The following is a 20,575-nucleotide window of genomic DNA, read 5'->3' as shown; positions in this document are numbered from 1 at the left end:
TCTGAAATAACACATCTTCTGGAAATAAATGATCTAAATTATAATATTTTTATTTGGAGATTGGGAGAAATGTTGTCTGTAGTTTATAGAATAAAACAACAATGTTCATTTTACTCAAACACAAACCTATAAATAGCAAAATCAAAGGAACCGATTCAGAAACTGAAGTGCTCTCTTATTTATTCTCTATTTCTTAATAAATAAAAGTAATAACAGTGTTTTTTACTTAACAAAACTGACCGTCTAATAGTTAAATCATCTTGTTCTCAAATAAGCTGAGGCAGCCGGTTCTTTACCTCAAGCCTTAAGAGTGAACTCAAATTTTCCAATTTTCCAGAGCAGCTTTATGAACTACAGTCCCATTACTGCCCAAATCTCACCTTCATAAACAGCAGCAAAGCCCTTCCCCACCCAGTTACTGCTGCTGCGAAACTCAATCCACATCCGACTCTCGGTGGAGATCAGCATTTCTGGAACCTTATCGCCGCAGAAACGGCCTGCACACACACACACACACACACACACACACAAATATATAAAATATAAAAAACTTATGTAAAACTTATATCAAAAAGACTGTCCTAACTTTTCACATTTAATATAGATTACCAATAGAAATTGAAGGCTACATTTAGACAGCAGGTAAAAAATGGCCTTAAAGTCTAATTTTTGTCAATACATATGTCAATTCGAAGCGTTTGACTAAGAGACAAAGAGTTAGCTACCATCACTCCAGTGTATTAGCTTGTAATAATTGCTGTTTGCTGTTGTTTTTCCATTTTACTCGGATAAAAACACTCATATTGCAAGGAACAGCAACAGGAGCTCCTCAAATAAAGTGCTGTTCTCATTTCTCTCCAGGCAGGAAGAAACGTTTGACTCCACAAAGCTGAGCTAGGTTGTCGTCACTCCAGTGTATTAGCTAGCTATGCTAACTGGCTAGCATTAGCTAGGGAGCTGTATCCGCTTCTGAGCTGTTGACCGTTCTCTTTTTTTTGTGGTACTGAAATCCGATACGTATCTGATTCCCAGCCATGCAACTCTGTCTGAACCTCCAGATCGGAATTCATGTGACTTAACATTAGCGAGAAGCAAAATGACTAGTATGACAGTATATGTATTATTTTTTGTTTTTTATTATTGTTTTTTTATTATTTGCATGACTAGGCTTTTAATTTAAATTTATTAAATTTAATTTAAATTAAATGTATTTTATCCCACAAAATTACAAAATATATAAAGAAATCAGACTTTATTAACAGAAAACCAGTTGAACAAAGTAAACAATAGACCTTAAAAAGAGATAGGGCAACAACTTTAACACGGCTACCTTTACAAAACTAGATATTTTAATTAGTTCCATAAACACTACAGAATCAATAAATGGTCCAAAAATACTTAATGTTTAAGTATTAAAAATAGATATTTCTCAAAAGCTCTATTTCATTAAGTAAAACACAAGTTTAATATTGATTTATAATATTTTATTTTTTAATCTATTAGATACGAGACATTACAGTATTAAAATCAGCCACAATTTCCTTGTTTCTCCAGTTAAAAAATACATTCAGTTCAGTTCAGTGTGCGTTAAATTTGTCCTTTAAGCTACAGTTTTAATATATTTAAAAGGGCTATAGTTTCTGCTCTTGAAGCTTTTTTGCACCTCGTATCCTCGAGTTTTTGGGAGTTTTATCACTTGTGAGAATAAGTGAGTCTGTACTCTGGACTGATTCAGGACTTTTCTTCAAGCTGTGGATCGACTGCGTAATTCCATTCCTCTCTTTTCTGAATGAAGATTTGCTGTTTGTTGTAGTTTTTCTATTTTTCTTGGACACAAACACTCATATTGCAAGGAACAGCAGCAGGAGCTCCTTAGATAAAGTGCTGTTCTCATTTCTCTCCAGGCAGGACGAAACGTTTAACTCCGCAGAGCTGAGCTATCTTCACTTCAGTGTATTAGCTTTGCTTTGCTAACTGGCTAGCATTAGCTAGTGAGCTGTATCTGCTTCTGATGAACCGGTATACCGGTCTAGATCTATATCTAGATGATGGGTTGTTGGTACCTAGGAGAGGGGCTTTTCTCCAGTATCCATCCCGCACCTCGATGTAGTCGTACCAGCAGAGGCTGCTCTTGTACAGGTCCATCGTGGTGAAGTTGAGCACTATCTGAATAAGGAAAAATACAGAAATACAGTTTTTAAAAGCTTTTAGAATATTTTAAAACCTTTAAACAGTTTATAAAGTCTTAAAAATAAGACTAATCAGTGGTTCCAGGTGGCTGCTATGGCATTACAAAGTGGATTATTTGTGCTTTTCTTGGGTAGTTACTGTTGTAGTTACTAAGTGGCTGCTGTGATATCTAGGTACGCAGTTGCTATGCTGTTGCTAAGTGGTTGCTAGGAGGTGGCTAAGTGCTAGCTGTCAGATCCTGCTGTGGTTGCTATGGTCTTGCCAAGTGGATGCTATGGCATTGCAGGTGCTTACTATAGGTGTTCGCTAAGTGGTTCCTTTATTAGTCAAAATGCTTGGTTACTGTGAACTCCCAGGTTGTTGCTAGGGTGATGCTAAGGTATCTCACATGGTTACTATGTTGTTGCTAAATGGTTTCTAAGTGATAGCTCTCAGATCCCAGGTGGTTGCTATGGTGTTACAAAGTGGATTATTTGTGCTTTTCTTGGGTAGTTACTGTTGTAGTTACTAGGTGGCTGCTGTGATATCTAGGCACTGTAGTTGCTATGCTGTTGCTAAGTGGTTGCTAGGAGGTGGCTAAGTGCTAGCTGTCAGATCACAGGTGGTTGCTATGGTGTTGCTAAGTGGATGCAATGGCATTGCAGGTGCTGTGAACTCCCAGGTTGTTGCTAGAGTGGTGCTAAGGTATCTCACATGGTTACTATGTTGTTGCTAAATGGTTGCTAAGTGCTAGCTCTCAGATCCCAGGTGGTTGCTATGGTGTTACAAAGAGGATTATTTGTGCTTTTCTTGGGTAGTTACTGTTGTAGTTACTAGGTGGCTGCTGTGATATCTAGGTACGTAGTTGCTATGCTGTTGCTAAGTGGTTGCTAAGAAGTGCTAGCTGTCAGATCCCAGGTGGTTGCTATGGTCTTGCCAAGTGGATGCTATGGCATTGCAGGTGCTTACTATAGGTGTTTGCTAAGTGGTTCCTTTACTAGTCAAAATGCTTGGTTGCTGTGAACTCCCAGGTTGTTGGTAGGGTGGTGCTAAGGAATCTCACATGGTTACTATTTTGTTGCTAAATGGTTGCTAACTGCTAGCTGTCAGATACCAGGTGGTTGCTATGGTGTTGCTAAGTGGATGCCATGGTACTGCAGGTGCTTGCAATAGTGTTGCTAGGTGTTTGTTAAGTGGTTTCTATGTTAACCAAGATGGTTGCTGTGGTGTTGCTAGGTGGATGTCATGGTATGACATCCACAAAAAAGACTGTGGTGCAGAACCATCCAGGATAGTTGCTACTGAATGCTGCTGTTAAGTAGTTGCTGTGGCATTGCTAGGTGGCTGCTGTGATATCTAGGTACTTGGTAGTTGCTATGCTGTCAGATCCCAGGTGGTTGCTATGGTGTTGCTAAGTGGACGCTATGGCATTGCAAGTGCTTACTATAGGTGTTTGCTAAGTGGTTCCTTTACTAGTCAAAATGCTTGGTTGCTGTGAACTCCCAGGTTGTTGCTAGGGTGGTGCTAAGGTATCTTACATGGTTACTATGTTGTTGCTAAATGGTTGCTAAGTGCTAGCTGTCAGATCCCAGGTGGTTGCTATGGTGTTGCTAAGTTGATGCCATGGTATTGCAGGTGCTTGCTATAGTGTTGCTAGGTGTTTGTTAAGTGGTTTCTATGTTAACCAAGATGGTTGCAGTGGTGGTGTTGCTAGGTGGATGTCATGGTATAGGTGCTTGCTATAATGTTGCTATGTGTTTGCTAAGGGGTTCCTATGGTATTTAAGGTGCTTGCAACTATAGTTAAGCAGTTGCTGTGATTGTTTATAGGTGGACGCTATGGTATTGCAGGTGCTTACTATAGTATTATTAGGTGTTTCTATGGTATCCAAGATGCTTGCTACTGAATGCTGTAGTTAAGCAGTTCCTGTGGTGTTGCTAGGTGGATGCTATGTTATTGCAGGTGCTTACTATAGTGTTGTTAGGTGTCTGCTATGTGGTTTCTATGTTAACCAAGATGGTTGAACCTGAAGTTCTGCAGTTAAGCAGTTGCTGTGGTGTTGCTATGTGGTTGCTGCAGTATCCCAAGGGGTTGCTATGGTGTTGTTAAGTGCTTTCCATGCTTTCGCAAAGTCTACTGCACATACAGTATTTCTAAATATTAACCTTACACCAGTGTTACCAGTGTGACCAGTGTTACCTTCTCTCCAGGTGTGACCGAGATCCTCCACACACAGTGTGTGTATGACGGGTATCCGTTCGGATAACCAGGCGATGAAAAGTTCCCCATGGAGTCCTGCAGCGTCTCGCCACATGCTGGGAAAACAAAGAAATGAGCAGAAGAAATGATTAGATCCATCCAACTAACAAGTGCGTACTGATTCAAACTGCCTGAAAAAATACAGCGCATCCAACAAACAAAAAGCAGTCTCAAGCATGTAGCCGAACTGATACATTAGCATTGTATCCCATGACATTTGCCATGCAAATTGTGTGGTGGGGTCTCCTGCTTTGAATATGAATGTGTGATTTCTGTCAATGAGTCGCTGAGTCAATTGCCAGAGTTCGTACGGACAATTCTGGCCAGATGCCGCCGGTCACGATCATTGCAACCCAATAGCATATTCCTGTTAGACAAGTGACACTGTAGAGTGAGAAACGATAACTAGCATTAGGGGTGGGACAATATATTGATTTTGCGATACATTGTGTCGATTCCATTGCATTATATCATATCGATACATGAACTCAAATATCAATATTTTTACTGAAACATACTGTGGGCGCTCTGAACTCCCTACAACTCACTTCCTAATCTGATTTAATGAAGTTACTAGTTCATTACTCCATGTGATGGCCCTATAATCAAATAAACAAGTGAGACCTGCAGTTCTTTAAATGTTGTTCTGGGTTCTTTTGTATGTGACCTCCTGGATGAGTTGTCCTGGACCAGTGTTCCGTTTGTGTTTTCTCTATTAGTGACCAATAGTGAATCACTGTGGTTCACTGGAGTCCCAAAGCTTTTAGGATCTCCTGGATGAGTTGTTCATGCCCTTTTGGAGTAATTTCGGTCGGCCGGTCCCTTCTGGGAAGGTTCACCAGTGTTCCATTTGTGTTTTCTCTATTAGTGAATAATAGTGAGTCACTGTTGTTCTCTGGAGTCCCAAAGTTTTAGAAATGACTTTATAACCTTTTACAGACTGATAGATGATCAATGACTTTGTTTTCTCATCTGTTTTTGTTTATAATTCCTTCAGTTCTGGGCATAATATGTTGTTTTTTGAGATCTTTTAGCTGCTTCATGTTGTTGTCAGACAGGTTCTATTTAAGTGATTTCTTGATTCTTGAAATTGAACTCAGCTGTGATTAATCAGTTAATTTCACACAGGCTAGATTGGTTTGGATAATTTTTGTTCCTTTAATAAATAAAATCATCATTTAAAAAGTGCTTTTTATATTTACTCAGGTTATATCTGTCTGATATTAAAGTCTTTTTGATAATTGGAAAAATGTACGTATGACAAAAAAAAAAAAACGTATGGCAAAAACAAAAGAAAACTGTAGGGGGCAAATACTGTTTCACGTCACTGTTTGTATGCTTGGAATGCTAGGAAAAAGGCAATAAACGGCATGTTTAAGTTCATTTTTTACAACTCAACTGATGCAGAAGGTTTGTCAAATCAGACCAGCATATTAGCTAAACTAAAGAACTGAACCTTCGACACTAAACATCTATTTTAACGACTATTTTAAATATACTTAAGTAACATATAAACATTTAAACTACTTCATGTATTTAACCGCATTTTATTAGTAGCAAACCCTTTTATAAAAAAAAAGTTACAGGATACATTGCACTTTAAGTGAACTACTGTAACAGCTGTTTTTTTAATCCACTTTGCTAAAAATGTACAAAAGTATATTTGGAAATGAGTATTTTAGAAGTATACTGAATTACATTAGACTAAACATCTACTTCATAGTAGTCTATTTTTTTTTTAAATACACTGTATTGTCTTTTTTTTAAAAGTATGATCAAACTTTACTTGCAAACGTTCGATGAAAGCATAATATTAATGTACTTTTAACATATTTTAGGCAAGTACATAAATGGGTACCACTTTAAAATAAGTCTACCTTTATAAAGGGTCATTTGTACTATCAAACCTCAGATTTTTCTAGATACTGATGTTACTTTGTGTTTTCCGTCAATCATCATTAAACTTGTCATATTAATATATTTGTAAGTATTTTTAATGCTTTACTATAAATTAAATATCTCAGTTGAATTAAATGACGACGGATCACTGTTGCCTTTTCTTAATAAGTGTGTTGTAAATGCTTATTAATGGTTATAAGGCATTTAAAACCTAATCATCAACACTTATAAACCCTAGTCTTATTTGTGATTTTATATATACATATATATATATATATATATATTTTTTTTTTTTTTTTTTTTTTTTTTTTTTTGTCACCAGGGCTGCTCAGGATCTCTCACAAGATAGCACCTCACAACCTCATGATCTGTTCACACACTGCTGTCACATGACTTTTGGACTGTTGTAACTGATTCCTAGTACCACAACTCTCACTATAACTTCTGCAGAACAATCGGATTCGGCTATTGTTTAATTCCACCGAGACGTCCAGTAGCTAATGAGGGTTCCAACGACTCCCAGAGGCTCCGGCTCCCTGATTACGGGGCCGAATGCTTTGTGTTCGCTTGCTTTGCTTTTGTCCGCGCACACACACACACTCTTACACACACTCTTACACACACACATACACATATATGAAAGCCAAAAACAAAGGACTACTGTGTAACGAGACTTTAAATCCCGTTCTTTCTCTCTGGCCCCAGGAATCGGATGCTAACTCTGGGTCGCACCAACTTAGCCGCTAACACAAGCCTGTAACCCCTCCTTTCCTTTCCTCTGACTTAATTGGACAGCGGCTCAATATGGAAGCGTTTTTTAGTGTCAGTTTCACGAGAAACAAAGGAGCAGTCACTCAACCTCAAATCGTCCACTAAAAGTTTAATTTCTGGTTCGCTACATGTGCGCATGTTCAAACTGGAGATACGGTTGGAAGAAAACATTTGTGAACCCTGTTTTATAACTATCTTCGCATTAGAAACCTTGTGAAAAATAAAGGAAAGCTGCCTGAGTTTGACCAGTACATGTTTTGAATAGTTACAGTCATATGAAAAAGTTTGGGCACCCCTATTAATCTTAATCGTTTTTAGTTCTAAATATTTGGGTGTTTGCAACAGCCATTTCAGTTTGATATATCTAATAACTGATGGACACAGTAATATTTCAGGATTGAAATGAGGTTTATTGTACTAACAGAAAATGTGCAATATGCATTAAACCAAAATTTGACCGGTGCAAAAGTATGGGCACCCTTATCATTTTATTGATTTGAATACTCCTAACTACTTTTTACTGACTTACTGAAGCACAACATTGGCTTGGTAACCTCATTGAGCTTTGAACTTCATAGCCAGGTGTATCCAATCATGAGAAAAGGTATTTAAGGTGGCCAATTGCAAGTTGTTCTCCTATTTGAATCTCCTCTGAAGAGTGGCATCATGAGCTCATCAAAACAACTCTCAAATGATCTAAAAACAAAGATTGTTCAACATTGTTGTTCAGGGGAAGGATACAAAAAGTTGTCTCAGAGATTTAACCTGTCAGTTTCCACTGTGAGGAACATAGTAAGGAAATGGAAGAGCACAGGGACAGTTCTTGTTAAGCCCAGAAGTGGCAGGCCAAGAAAAATATCAGAAAGGCAGAGAAGAAGAATGGTGAGAACAGTCAAGGACAATCCACAGCTGCCAGTTTTTCACCGTAAATTTGACAAGATTTTTTTTTTACAGTGTAGTAAAGACATTTGTTACAGGTAAAAAATACAGGAAAGGGTATTTTTATGTAGAACACTGCTATGCAAAATTAACATTTAATTTGTGTAAACTTGACAGATTAGTATTGTAATTTAGCAGTGTATTCAATCACTGTAAATTAATTGAATTTTTTTTTCAGTAGAGTTATTTACTTATCGTCTGTAATTTTAACAGGAAAACTCTGGTAACCACAGCTGCCAGCGTTTTCCTGTAAAAACTACAGTTTTTTTTTACAGTGCAGTTATTAGATATATTTAACTGAAATGGCTGTTGCAAACACCTAAATAGTTAGAGCTAAAAATGATTCAGATTAATAGGGGTGCCCAAACTTTTTCATATGACTGTAAATGCACGTGTGTTATTAGATTCAGAAAATACAATAAGGGTGAAAATAGGTGCATGTAAATCATTACATAAAATGTAATCAGGAAATATATATATATATATATATATATATATATATATATATATATATATATATATATATATATATATATATATATTATAGATATTGTAAACTATAAGCATGTATTTTATAAATGAACTAAAATAAAAAAACAGCAACTAATTCAAACCATTAGTCTTTGCGTTTGCGTTTTTTTTTAAGTTGCTACGGGACTCTTATCTGACTGACAGCGGTTCTAACCAATCAAAACTGCTTTTTAAAATGGCTTCTGCCCCCCCTTGTCTGCTCATGGATTTTGAGAAGGGTGTAGTAAGGAGTCTGTTAGCAAAGTCGCAGGACAATCTAACCAATCAGATTCAACTTTTAGGTTGGGCTTGGGTGGGGTCTTGCAGAAGGGGTACCCACTATCAGAGGTGGAAAAAGTACTGAAAAATTGTAATTGAGTAAAAGTACCTTTACTTTGCTAAAATTTTGCTAAAAGTAAAAGTACCCATCTAAAAATCTACTCGAGTAAAAGTAAAAAGTACTCAATTTAAAATGTACTTAGAGTAAACAAATCATAAATTAAATTGTTTTTAATGAACTATAATTCCACATAATAATTTGAACCTTTCAGGCAGGATTTGTTCAGACCAGCCCATAAAACATTTTCAAGAACAAGTGGCACAGGTTTCTATGATCAATTTTTTTTTATTTACGATTAAAAAGTTATGGTCATTTTTTATTTGTTTTATTCAGACAATTGTTTTTTTTTTCCCAGCATTTTATTTTTTACTCAGTAATGGGGAGTTTTCCAATGTAGCAAAGTAAAATACTTAAGAGTAAAATTACCTATTTTAAAAAATACTTTAAAAATTACAAATTACTCATACAATTTACTCAATTACAGTAACTTGAGTAAATGTAATTCATTACTTTCCACCTCTGCCCACTATATTAACTGCACGCCACTGCGCTCTACTAACCAAACGTTGTCAGCTGGGTAATCAGCGGTGTACAATGCTGACTCGTTTTTTTTTTTTTCTTGGCTAAATGAATTCATGAATTAATTAAAATCTCAGTGGACTGTAGAACACTGGGTTCTGCAGTTGGACTGTGAAGATACCAGGAGTGCCAACCAGGCATTCAGCTGTCATTACAGTAATCAGCAGAGAGAGAGAAAGAGAGAGAGAGAGAGATTAGAGAGTCCTTTGCTTTGTAGGTGAACTAGGCCATGCGTCATGCTTTTAGTCTCTCTCTCTCTCTCTATCTCTCTTACATACACAAATACACAAAACCCTTTGTACGGTAATGACCATCACCTCCGACAATACAACCGTAACAAAGGGACAGAAGATAAATACACGAAAACACACACATAAACAAACACGCAAACAAGTCGTCTTATGGTCAGAATTGGCACCGCCGTTCCTCTAGTCTCGTTTTCACACCCCCGGGTTGCCAGGTTCACAACACAACAGAATGAGGTTGACAACAAAAACAGGTGCTGCAGTTTTTTTTTCTTCTCCTGAACAGGGCATCACTGAGCTTCAGTAAGGTTTGCGAACCGTAGCTCGGTAATTTATCATCCAAAACTTGCGTAGTAGTAGGGACGGGAATTTTTTTATATATTTTTTTGAGGTGTACTATCAACGAACGTCTATTTTCTTGTCTATTGTCATACATAAGGCCCAGTTAGTGGTGCTAGAACATGACTGCTGGTGTGTTTTGGGCATGAGTATGGCTATGAGGATTGCTATTTTAGCAGTGCAGCTACCTGGACGTGTCCAATGCTTCTCAATAAGAGTTGCATTGCAACCAACAGGCTAATTACTATTACTAATTGCCAATATACCAATAAACACCAAGCAATACGCCAGAAATATACCTGAGCACCACTCACATCGCTTAATTCACTTTCTTTCAAAGCCAAACAAGTGCTGGATAGTAATCTACACAGATTTCTCTCCTGAAAACAGTTTATTTGTTTGAGTAAAGAGCTTCCGTTTATTTACAGTAAGCTTAGATTTACAGATTTACACTAAGGCTGGGTGCAGCAGCATTAGCATTAGCATTAGCGGCTAACCGCCAGTGCTAGCCGTGGTTAGCAGCTTATGGCGCCTGACAGAGCTACACTGAGGAACCTTGAGTGTTCTGGTAACCCAGTTAGATATTAGCTAGTAGTTCGTCCCCCTTAGCTTATTTTAACATGGCAGCATACTCACCTCTGAACGGGCAAAAGATCTAACTAGCGCAAAGTGTGGTTAGTGGGCAATGCTAATGCTGCTCCAGCAGTGCTAGCTGTGTTTAGCAGCAGGCTACAGTCTAACATACTCACCTCTGAACGACAAAAGAGCTAACTAGTGCTTAGTGCGGATGGTGGATAATGCCAATGGTGCTCCAGCAGTGCTAGCTGTGGTTAGCACTAAGAGCTAGCACTTAGCATCGTTAGCGGCTAATGCTTATGCTAATACTGCTGGGGAACTAAACTGAAACTCCTGTATGACACTGTACTTCAGTGAAGTGACTTTACTGCTCCTTAATACCTGACTGATAAAATTCATATATAAAAATGATGCAAAAATACGGTATTCAGAAGCACTATTGCTATTTAAATGACGCAGATGCAAAGCGCAAAAACTAGACTGTTGTGCAGGAAGTCAGTGCAGCTTTCTATAGCTTCTACCGGGACATGCCAAAAGTCATGGGACCCAATACTAGTTCCTGATCCGTGACTTTTGGTACAGTGTGTCAGTCTTTGTTATTATTGTTTCACTCTCACTTTTACTCATCTGTGCTCCTTTACTCTCTCTCTCTCTCTCTCTCACTCTCTCTCCCTCGCTCTCTCGTTCACTCAGCACGCTGTCTGTTTAAAAGGCGTCTTTGGCAGAAATGAGAATCGCACACCTCATCACACACCTCATCATGTCCACATCCGCCCACACACACACACACACACTCACACACACCGAGATACCTGGGCATCTGTAGAGTTTCTTAGCTTGTGAAATATCCCCTTTGCTGAGGCGAGTCCTCTGGCCAATAGCAGGCCGGACGCCGTTCTCATCGCGCGACGGGAGGATCGTGTCCAGAAACATCCCCCTGAGAGAGAGAGAGAGAGAGAGAGAGAGAGAGAGAGAGAGAGAGAGAGAGAGAGAGAGAGAGGGGGGGGGGGAGGGGGGTGTTAAACATTGCTGTGTGAGTGGAGTTTCCTCTGTATATATATTTTTTTCTTTGTACATTTTACCCATCCCCAACACACCAGGTGGGTGAAGACAAGCACATGCCTCCTCCGATACATGTGAAGTCAGACTCCGCCTCTTTTTGAACTGTTGCTGATGCAGCATCGCCGAGTAGCAGCACAGCGCTAACGCTCGGAGGAGAGCCCAGAGACTCGGTTTCCGATACATCAGCTCACAGGCGCCAGCTCGTAGAGCGCCATCTACGCACCCAGAGAGAGCAAGGTCAATTTTGCACTCTCGGGGCTCCGACAGCTAATGGCAAGCTGCATGAACAGAATTCGACATGTATGTCTTTTATTGTTGATGAATTATGGCTTACAGCCAATGAAAACCCAAAAACCAATTGGTACTCTGGGCAGTGTAGGCAGTTCTGTGCCAAGTCCTGCTGGAAAATGAAATCCGCATCTTTATAAAAGTTGTCAGCAGAGGGAAGAAGCATGAAGTGCTGTAAGATTTTGTGGGAAAACACTGCACTGAGTTTAGACATTAAAGAAATAAACGCTTAAAATAGATCACTCTGTGTTTAATATATCTATATAATATATGAGTTTTAAATTTTTTGAACTGAATTACTAAAATAAACTGAAATAAAGTAACTTTTCATTGTTGTGCGTGAGTGTGAGTGTGAGTGTGAGTGTGTGTGTGTGTGTGTGTGTGTGTGTGTGTTTCTCTCACCTGGAGAAGGTATTTCTGGCGTAATGCATGATGCTGTCGAAGTCGTACGGCTCCCCGAGAGAGTTGACCTCTCCGGGCTCCATCTTCAGGAAGTTATATTCCTGACCTAAAATATATACATTTACACACACTATTGGAGGAGTATGTTACTTAACACTTATTTAAACCCACAGCTTTGTTATATATTGTGTATGGAGACGTTGGTTGGATTTAGCTGGTCAGGTGGAATGGCAAAGTGTTGGCACCATTGATGCCAATGACGTATTTCTCCCAGACAATTATTGCAATTACACATGTTTATTTTTGTTATTACCCTATTTATTTACTGAAAAGAGAATGAGTCTTACCAAGAAATGCACACAGTACCTACAGTTAAATACAGTTGCAAGAAAAAGTATGTGAACCCTTTGGGATTACTTGGATTTCTGCATAAATTGATCACTAAATGTGTTCTGATCGTGGTCGTCCTGTAAAGATGACTGCAAGAGCACAGCGCAGAATGATCAGCAAAGCAAAACATGTCATTTCAATTTTTTTCTGGGAGAAATACTTTCGGGGGTGCCAACACTGTCGGCCATGACTATCGGACATAACGTTAAGAGCAGACTTACGAAAGTTTCTGATTGCATGGCTTTAATTTAGTTCCTATAACCACAGGTGCATCTCCCATATGACATTCCCAAGTGGTTTATATGGTGTTGCTACAGTAAATGGCTGTTTTGCTAAATGTTTAAGTAGTTGTTTATGGTACAAAGTGTTTAATGTTTAGTATGTGCGTGATGGTTTCTATGGGGTTCATCTGTGTTTGGTAGGTGGTTGCAATGGTGTTGCAGGTTGTTGCTCAGTGGTTGCTCTGGTGTTACATAAAGGCTGCCAAAGGTTTTTTTTGCATCGCATTCTTTCCTATAAGCAAAATATACAGAGATCTAGAGTGTTGGAATGGATGGAATATTTCTATATCTAGAAAACATCAATAAAATATATACAGCTTTGGAAAATTAAAAAAATGAGAGACCACTTAAAAATGATGAGTTTCTTTGAATTTAACCCAATTGAAAACCAAAAGCAGTGTGTAAGACTGGTGGAGGAGAACATGATGCCAAGATGCATGAAAACTGTGATTAAAAAACAGGGTTATTGCACCAAATATTGATTTCTGAACTCTTAAAACTTTATAAATCTTTTTTTTTTTCAAACATAAACCTATAAATAGCAAAATCAGAGAAACTGATTCAGAAACTGTGAAAAGTGATCTCTTATTTTTTTCCAGAGCTGTATGAGTTAAAAAGCTAGTTAGCTATGCTGTGAATTAGATTACACTAAGTCACAAAGCTAGTAGAAACAAACCCTTAAGTAAAAAAAGTAGGCGTGGCCAAATAAGGTGAATACTACTGTTGTTGGCTATTGTATTTTATTCGTTACCTTTAATCAAGTGTTCAGTGACTATTATATGTATTTATAGGCTTGATGCTAAGGTGTAGAGAAAAGAATTGTGGGTAATGTAGTACCTGGCTGGATGTTGTCTCTGATGATGGTCACGTGGTCGTCCCGGTCGGGTCGCGTGTGCTCGTGCCAGAATCCGATCACATGACCCAGCTCGTGAACCACTATGCCGAACTTGTCACAGTTTTTACCGATGGAGATGGCCTGGGGCCCGTTACCGCGGCGACCCACGTAGGAACAGCACCTGTGATTGGAGAGGTGTTTGTGAATGTATATATGTGTTTTTATATATATAATTTCACCACACATTAACTTTTTCACAAAAACAACTCCACACCTTTTCACCTTAGCCGTATTTTTTTACCTAATTTGACAGCCATGCAGACCAATTTGATGTAGTGTGTGCCGTATGGTCAATCTTCAATCTCTCGCAAGGTCTGTTCTGATTTGAACCCTGCTCTTTTAAAACACTAGATGGTCTTGACCACTGTGCTGCAGCTCAGTTTTAGGGTGTTGGCAATCTTTTTGTAGCCTTCAGCCATCTTCATGTAGTGCAACAATTCATCTTTTAAGATCCTAAGAGAGTTCTTTGCCATGAGGCACCATGTTGGAACTTGTACTACAAAACTGAACACACCTGCTCCCTATGCAAACACCTGAGACCAAGTAACGCTAACAAGTCACATGACATTTTGGAGGGAAAAATGACAAGCAGCGCTCAATTTGAACATTTGTTTCCGGTGTTTGAGACATGAATGGCTGTATATTGAGTAATTTACACTGTTATAAAGGGGTTGGACAATGAAACTGAAACACCTGGTTTTAGATCACAATAATTTATTGTCTCGACGGACAGTTCTGGTGGAAACAGGAGAGTTGAGGTGCACATTGAATTCTGCCGTGATTTGAGCAGCCGTGGTTTTATGTTTTTTTGGATACAATCCGGGTTAGCACCCGAACATCCCTTTCAGACAGCTTCCTCTTACAGCGTCCACAGTTAATCCTGTTGGATGTGGTTCGTCCTTCTTGGTGGTATGCTGACATTACCCTGGATACCGTGGCTCTTGATGCATTCCAAAAGCTTGCTGTCTTGGTCACATATGCGCCAGCAAGACGTGGACCAACAATTTGTCCTCTTTTGAACTCTGGCATGTCACCCATAATGTTGTGTGCATTGCAATATTTTGAGCAGCCAAACTGTGCTCTTACCCTGCTAATAGAACCTACACACTCTTCAAGCTCTTACTGGTACAATAATGTGCAATTAATGAAGATTGGCCACCAGTCTGCTCCAATTTAGCCATGAAACCTCCCACACTAAAATGACAAGTGTTTCAGTTTCATTGTCCAACCCCTGTATTTGAAGACTTCAGCAACTGCTCCTAGAAAGCTCCTGGGGATGTCGTAGAGTAGTCTGAGGTGATGTTGGAGGTTTTACGGCGATCTCGGGTTACGTGGGGTGAACTGGAGCGTTTGGCCGATTTGTAGGGTGATGTGGGGTGACCAGTGATCACTCCTAGAAAGCCTGGGAGGTGAACAGCAGCTCACGGTGTGTCTAACGCGATTTACGCAGCTTATTCCTGACCCCATGCCAGCACAACAAATCACGAGAGAGAAGGAATTTCAGGGAATTTCTGGATTTCGGGACTTTCTGTTTCAAGTAAGGCCAAGTTAAGAAGATCAGAGCATCTCGATTCAAAGGCATTAATGCATGCATACTACACACACTCTCTGACACACACACACCTACACACAAAAACGAGACTGAGTTCATCGTGCTTGACAGTTGGCACATTTACTGTCATTGCTAATGCAAGGGCATCGCTTCAAAACAGAGTCCCTGTCCTACTATATTATACCCTCGAACACCGTATTTTAGAGGGCGTCTACCCAAACAAGAGCGTACGCCTGCATGTGGGTGTATAACATCCAAACCAATCTAGCCAGACCTGTAGAATCAAGAAATCCCTGAAATAGCAAATAAAAGATCTCAAAAACAACACATTATCAAAAACAAATGAGAGAAAACTCTCTGAAAGTCACTGACTGATCTATCCGTGTGGAAAAGGTTTAAAAAGCATTTCTAAAGCTTTGAAACTCTAGAGAACCACAGTAAGAGCTATTATTCACTATTAGAGAAAACACAGAACACTGGTGAACCTTCCCAGGAGTAACCGGCCAACCGAAATTACTCCAAAAGGGCATGAACAACTCCTCCAGGAGGTCCCAAAAGAGCCCAGAACAACATTTAAAGCACTGCAGGTCTCACTCGCCTCAGTTAAGATCAGTGTTAATGATTCAATAATATGAAAGAGACTGGGGCAAATGGCCTCCATGGGAGAATTCCAAAATAAAAACACTGCTAACCAAAGAACAGAAGAACACAATGACCCGTCTCACATTTACCAACAAACATCTTGATGATCTCCAGAACATTATGGAAGGTGTGCGTCATGTTACATCTGGTGTAAAGCTCTAAAACAAATAATTTCAGAAAAAGAACATCATACTGAACGTAGTAAAACATGGTGGTGGTAGTGTGTGTGATGATCTGGGGCTGCTGGATATTTGCTTGCTGTAATTGATGGAAGCAGGAATTCTGCTGTTTATCAGACAATCCTGAAGGAGAATCATCATTCCAATCATCTGTTCATGACCTCAAGCTCAGGAGTACTTGGGTTCTGCAGCAGGACAATGACCCAAAGCACAAAAACAAGACTAAATGAAAGTTTTGGAGTGGCCTAGTCGGAAGATTGATCTTAAACAGGATGTTTAACAATTAAAACAATTCTGTAAAGAAGAGTGGAACAAACTTCCTCCACAGAGATGTGAAAGACTCTTGCCAGTTATCAGTAAACTGCAACAACTGATTGCAGAGAACATGATGCCAAGATGCATGAAAACTGTGATTAAAAACCAGGGTTATTCCACCAAATATTGATTTCTGAATTCTTAAAACTTGAATATGAATATGAACTTGTTTTCTTTGCATTATTTGAGGTCTGAAAAGCTTTTTTTTGCTTCATTTTTTTGTTATTTCTCATTTTCTGCAAATAAAAGCTCTAAATGACTTTAATATTTTTATTTGGAATTTGGGAGAAATGCTGTCTGTAGTTTATAGAATAAAATGAAAAGGTTAATTTAACTCCAACAAAAACCTCAAATAGCAAAATCAGAGAAACTGATTCAGAAACTGAAGTGATCTCTTAATTTTTTTCTGAGCTGTATATGTGAGTGTGTGTGTGCAAACAAACACACAGCTAATCTGTTCATAACTCCGCAATAAGTAGGTTAAAATATCTGGCACCTGACTGGCAGTTTGGCCGTCTTGCCGGTGTTGTAATTAGAGTTTGGTGGTGCGACGCTGCAAAGCTGATTATTATAATCAGCAATGTTACCGTGACTGGGCCAGCGAAGAACACGCTTGTAGTGCATAGCCGTGCACAGCCGTGCACAGCCAGATACAGGATACATAACTCACAGAGAATGCACCAGTTTCCTAACTTAAGGGTATTTTAGTTTTCCATTACCATAGACCAGCTTATTTACTCCTGCTAACTTTTGTACCATTGAAGACCATTGGAATTTCACAAGTTATTCACCAGACCTGAAGAGTATAAACGGCACAAACTAACAAAATGGGGTGTGTTCCAAAACTTTTCACCAGTAGGGTGCTGTACATACCAAATTTTTCACACTATAAGGCGCACTATCAATAAACGTCTACTTCCTGGTCTGTTTTCATACATAAGGCGCATTTTAAGAGACAAGTGACACTATAAGGAATTTCTAATTAGCGAGTTAACTAAGCTAAGCTAAGCTAAGTAAACAAAACTGTAATAAAAAAGACTTCCAAGCGCTGGATGTTAATCTACAGAGATTTCTCTTCTGAAAACTCCTGTTTATTTGGGTGAGTAAAGTACTTTAGATTAAAGCTTAGATTCCAAAATTTCTCCAGCACTAAGGCTGGAGCCTTAGCATTAGCATTATCGGCTAACTGCTCCAGCAGTGCTAGCCAGGGTTAGGAGCAGACTAAAGGCCGATAATACGACACTCTGAACAGGGTAGGCAGCAGGCTACAGGTAATACCGATAATACTCATCTCTGAACGGGGGAAATAGCGGTTAGCGGCTAATGCTAATGCAGAGTGGCTTTACTGTTCCCTACAACCTGACTGGTAGAATTCATACATAAAATGCACTGGATTAAAGGGAAACTGACGATTTTTGGGGAAAGTAAAAGGATTTTACATGCGCCTTATAGTGTGAACAATTTAAGGAACTCGTTAAAGGAACAATGTCTACGATACTTGGGGTACTAACTCATAAAATATTGAGGAAAGCATGCTACATTTAAGCACTGACATGTCTCAAAAGCTTCAAAAGTATCTTAGCTAAAAAAACTGTTCATGTTCTGCTTGTGTCTTATAGTCTTAGACTATCATATATAATTTCCACACCCTGGTTTGCCGGGTATAGAACACAACAGCATGCAAACACAGCATACTGCAGCTCCAGCTTCCTTCCAAAGGGCTCCATTAGCAGATAAGTGGAGTAAAATGACACTAAATATTGTCTAGATACTTACGTTAGACATATGAGGCTTAGAGCTTAGAGTCCAGAAGGACTACAAGACAAATGCTGAGCTGGCTACTTTTTTTTTCTCCTGAAGAAATGAACAGGTAAGCACTGAGCTTCAGCTAAAGTAGTAGGTATAAGCTAAATAATTTTAGCCAATGCTCCCAAAAGGCTTACAATGCAAATGATTGGGGCATAGAGTTGCCCATTCAAAGAAATTGCTGTTTTTTTTTACCATTAACAAGCTCAAAGTAGCTCCACATTTTATTGGTGTTCACAAAAGAACCGTCCTTTAAAGCACCTGTAGACAGTTAGTACCTAGTGGTAAAAGAAACCCAATTTCGATGTTTAATGATTAGTTTAGATTTTTAAAAAATCTAAAAATTGTTGTAGCAGTGTTCTGTCGTAGGATCTCACTGCTTTTAGTATCACAAAACAGCTCTGGAAAAAAATAAAGAGATCACTTCAGTTTCTGAATTAGTGTCTCTGATTTTGCTATTTTCAGAAATCAATATTTGGTCGAATAACCCTGGTTTTTAAGTACGGTTTTCATGCATCTTGGCATCATGTTCTCCGCCACCAGTCTTACACACTGCTTTTGGATAACTTTATGCCTTTACACTCCTGGTGCAAAGAAAATTCAAGCAGTTCAGCTTGGTTCGGTGGCTTGTGATCCATCCATCTTCCTCTTGATTATTACATTCCAGAGGTTTTCAATTTGGTAAAATCAAAGAAACTCATCATTCAGAGTCATCTGGTCTTTATATCCGTTCATATTCCCCTCTGCTCAAACTGATCCAGCTTCTTCTTCTGCTCTCTGTGGCTATAATCCCCGCCCACGGGTAAGGTGACCCTGCCTGTAGACATGGAGGATGCAGGTGGAGCAGGGTTATATGAGGACTTGATGTGGCTAGACATGTAGATATGTATATTTGTTTGATTTGTAACTGTATCTACTGTCCAGAAAAAAAAAGTTGTCTTCCATATTTTGGAGCATCCAGTAACAAGAGCACTAGTAGTTATTGAGGTCAGGAATGTCGGCTGTTGGGTGATTATCCCACCTCATCCAAACTCCCCAAATCATCCCATCCAAAAGTATCGGATAAAGCTATTAACCATCATTCCACTGCTCCACAGCTCAGTTCTTGGGGTCTTTAAAACCCTCTATTTAGCTCAAACTAGGCATGCCAATAGGTTTGTGTTTGTTTATGGGCTCCAGACAAGCAGTCAAATGGTCTCCATGGGAGAGTTCCAAAGCAACAAAAAAACATGGAACACTGGTGAACCTTGGTCGACCGAAATTACTCCAAAAGGGCATGGCCAACTCATCCAGGAGGTCACACACACAAAAGAACCCAGAACAACATTTAAAGAACTGCAGGTCTCACTCGCCTCAGTTAAGATCAGTTAATGTTAATGATTCAATAATAAGATAAAAAGAGACTGGGTGAAAATGGTCTCCATGGGAGAATTCCAAGATAAAAATCAAACACTGCTGAACAAAAACAGAAGAACACACCGACCCGTCTCACATTTACCAACTAACATCTTATTAATGATCTCCAGGAACTTTTTGGAAAGTGTGTGTCCTGTTACATCTGACGTAAAACAGATAATTGCTGCTGGAAAACTTGTTGTAATAAATAGATGGAAGCAGGAATTTAGCTGTTTACCAGACAATCCTGAAGGAGAATCATCAGTCCAACCATCAGTTCATGACCTCAAGCTCAGGTGTACTTGGGTTCTGCAGCAGGACAATGACTTGGCCCACCAAGTTATTAGGTTTATGGGGCAAACTGTAAAAAGTGCTTTTTATTATATGTATATATATGTATTATATGTATTATATTTTATATATGTCTGATATTAAAGTTTCTTTGTTCCTTTGATAATTTGAAAAAAATATCAGTATGGCAAAAAAAGCAAAAAAAATGAAATCTGTAGAAATCTATATACAAATATAGTTTATATTAGTTTGTATATAGTTTAATAGTGTGCTGGTTAGTGTAAATGTGTGTCTATGTATCTATGTGTGTGTGTGTTTGTGCGTGTGTGTCTATGTGTGTGTGTGTGTGTGTGAGCTGTGCTACCACTGCCCATGAAATAAAGGATTAAGGTGTTCTAATCCCTGATATAAATAGCGTCCTGACTGAGGTAGAGATTATGGCTGTGTGTTT

The 20,575-nt window shown here is 38.9% G+C and overlaps 1 protein-coding gene across 2 annotated transcripts in view; it reads right to left on the bottom strand.

Moving 5' to 3' along the window:
* tll1 (tolloid-like 1) overlaps positions 1-20,575 on the bottom strand; it is a 114,497-nt gene that overhangs the window by 48,558 nt on the left and 45,364 nt on the right. For both annotated transcript variants that reach the window (XM_049472363.1, XM_049472362.1), the window contains exons 7-12: positions 13,887-14,065; positions 12,379-12,484; positions 11,439-11,563; positions 4,369-4,484; positions 2,064-2,166; positions 381-497 (exon numbers count right to left, since the gene is read on the bottom strand). In XM_049472363.1, coding sequence (XP_049328320.1) covers positions 381-497; positions 2,064-2,166; positions 4,369-4,484; positions 11,439-11,563; positions 12,379-12,484; positions 13,887-14,065 — 746 coding nt within the window. The remainder of the gene's footprint in view (positions 1-380; positions 498-2,063; positions 2,167-4,368; positions 4,485-11,438; positions 11,564-12,378; positions 12,485-13,886; positions 14,066-20,575) is intronic.

This window comes from Astyanax mexicanus, chromosome 25, assembly GCF_023375975.1.
Source record: "Astyanax mexicanus isolate ESR-SI-001 chromosome 25, AstMex3_surface, whole genome shotgun sequence".
NCBI classification, from domain to species: Eukaryota; Metazoa; Chordata; class Actinopteri; order Characiformes; family Acestrorhamphidae; genus Astyanax; species Astyanax mexicanus.
Note: the sequence above shows the minus strand (reverse complement) of the source record. Positions and strands in the feature narration are given on the sequence as shown.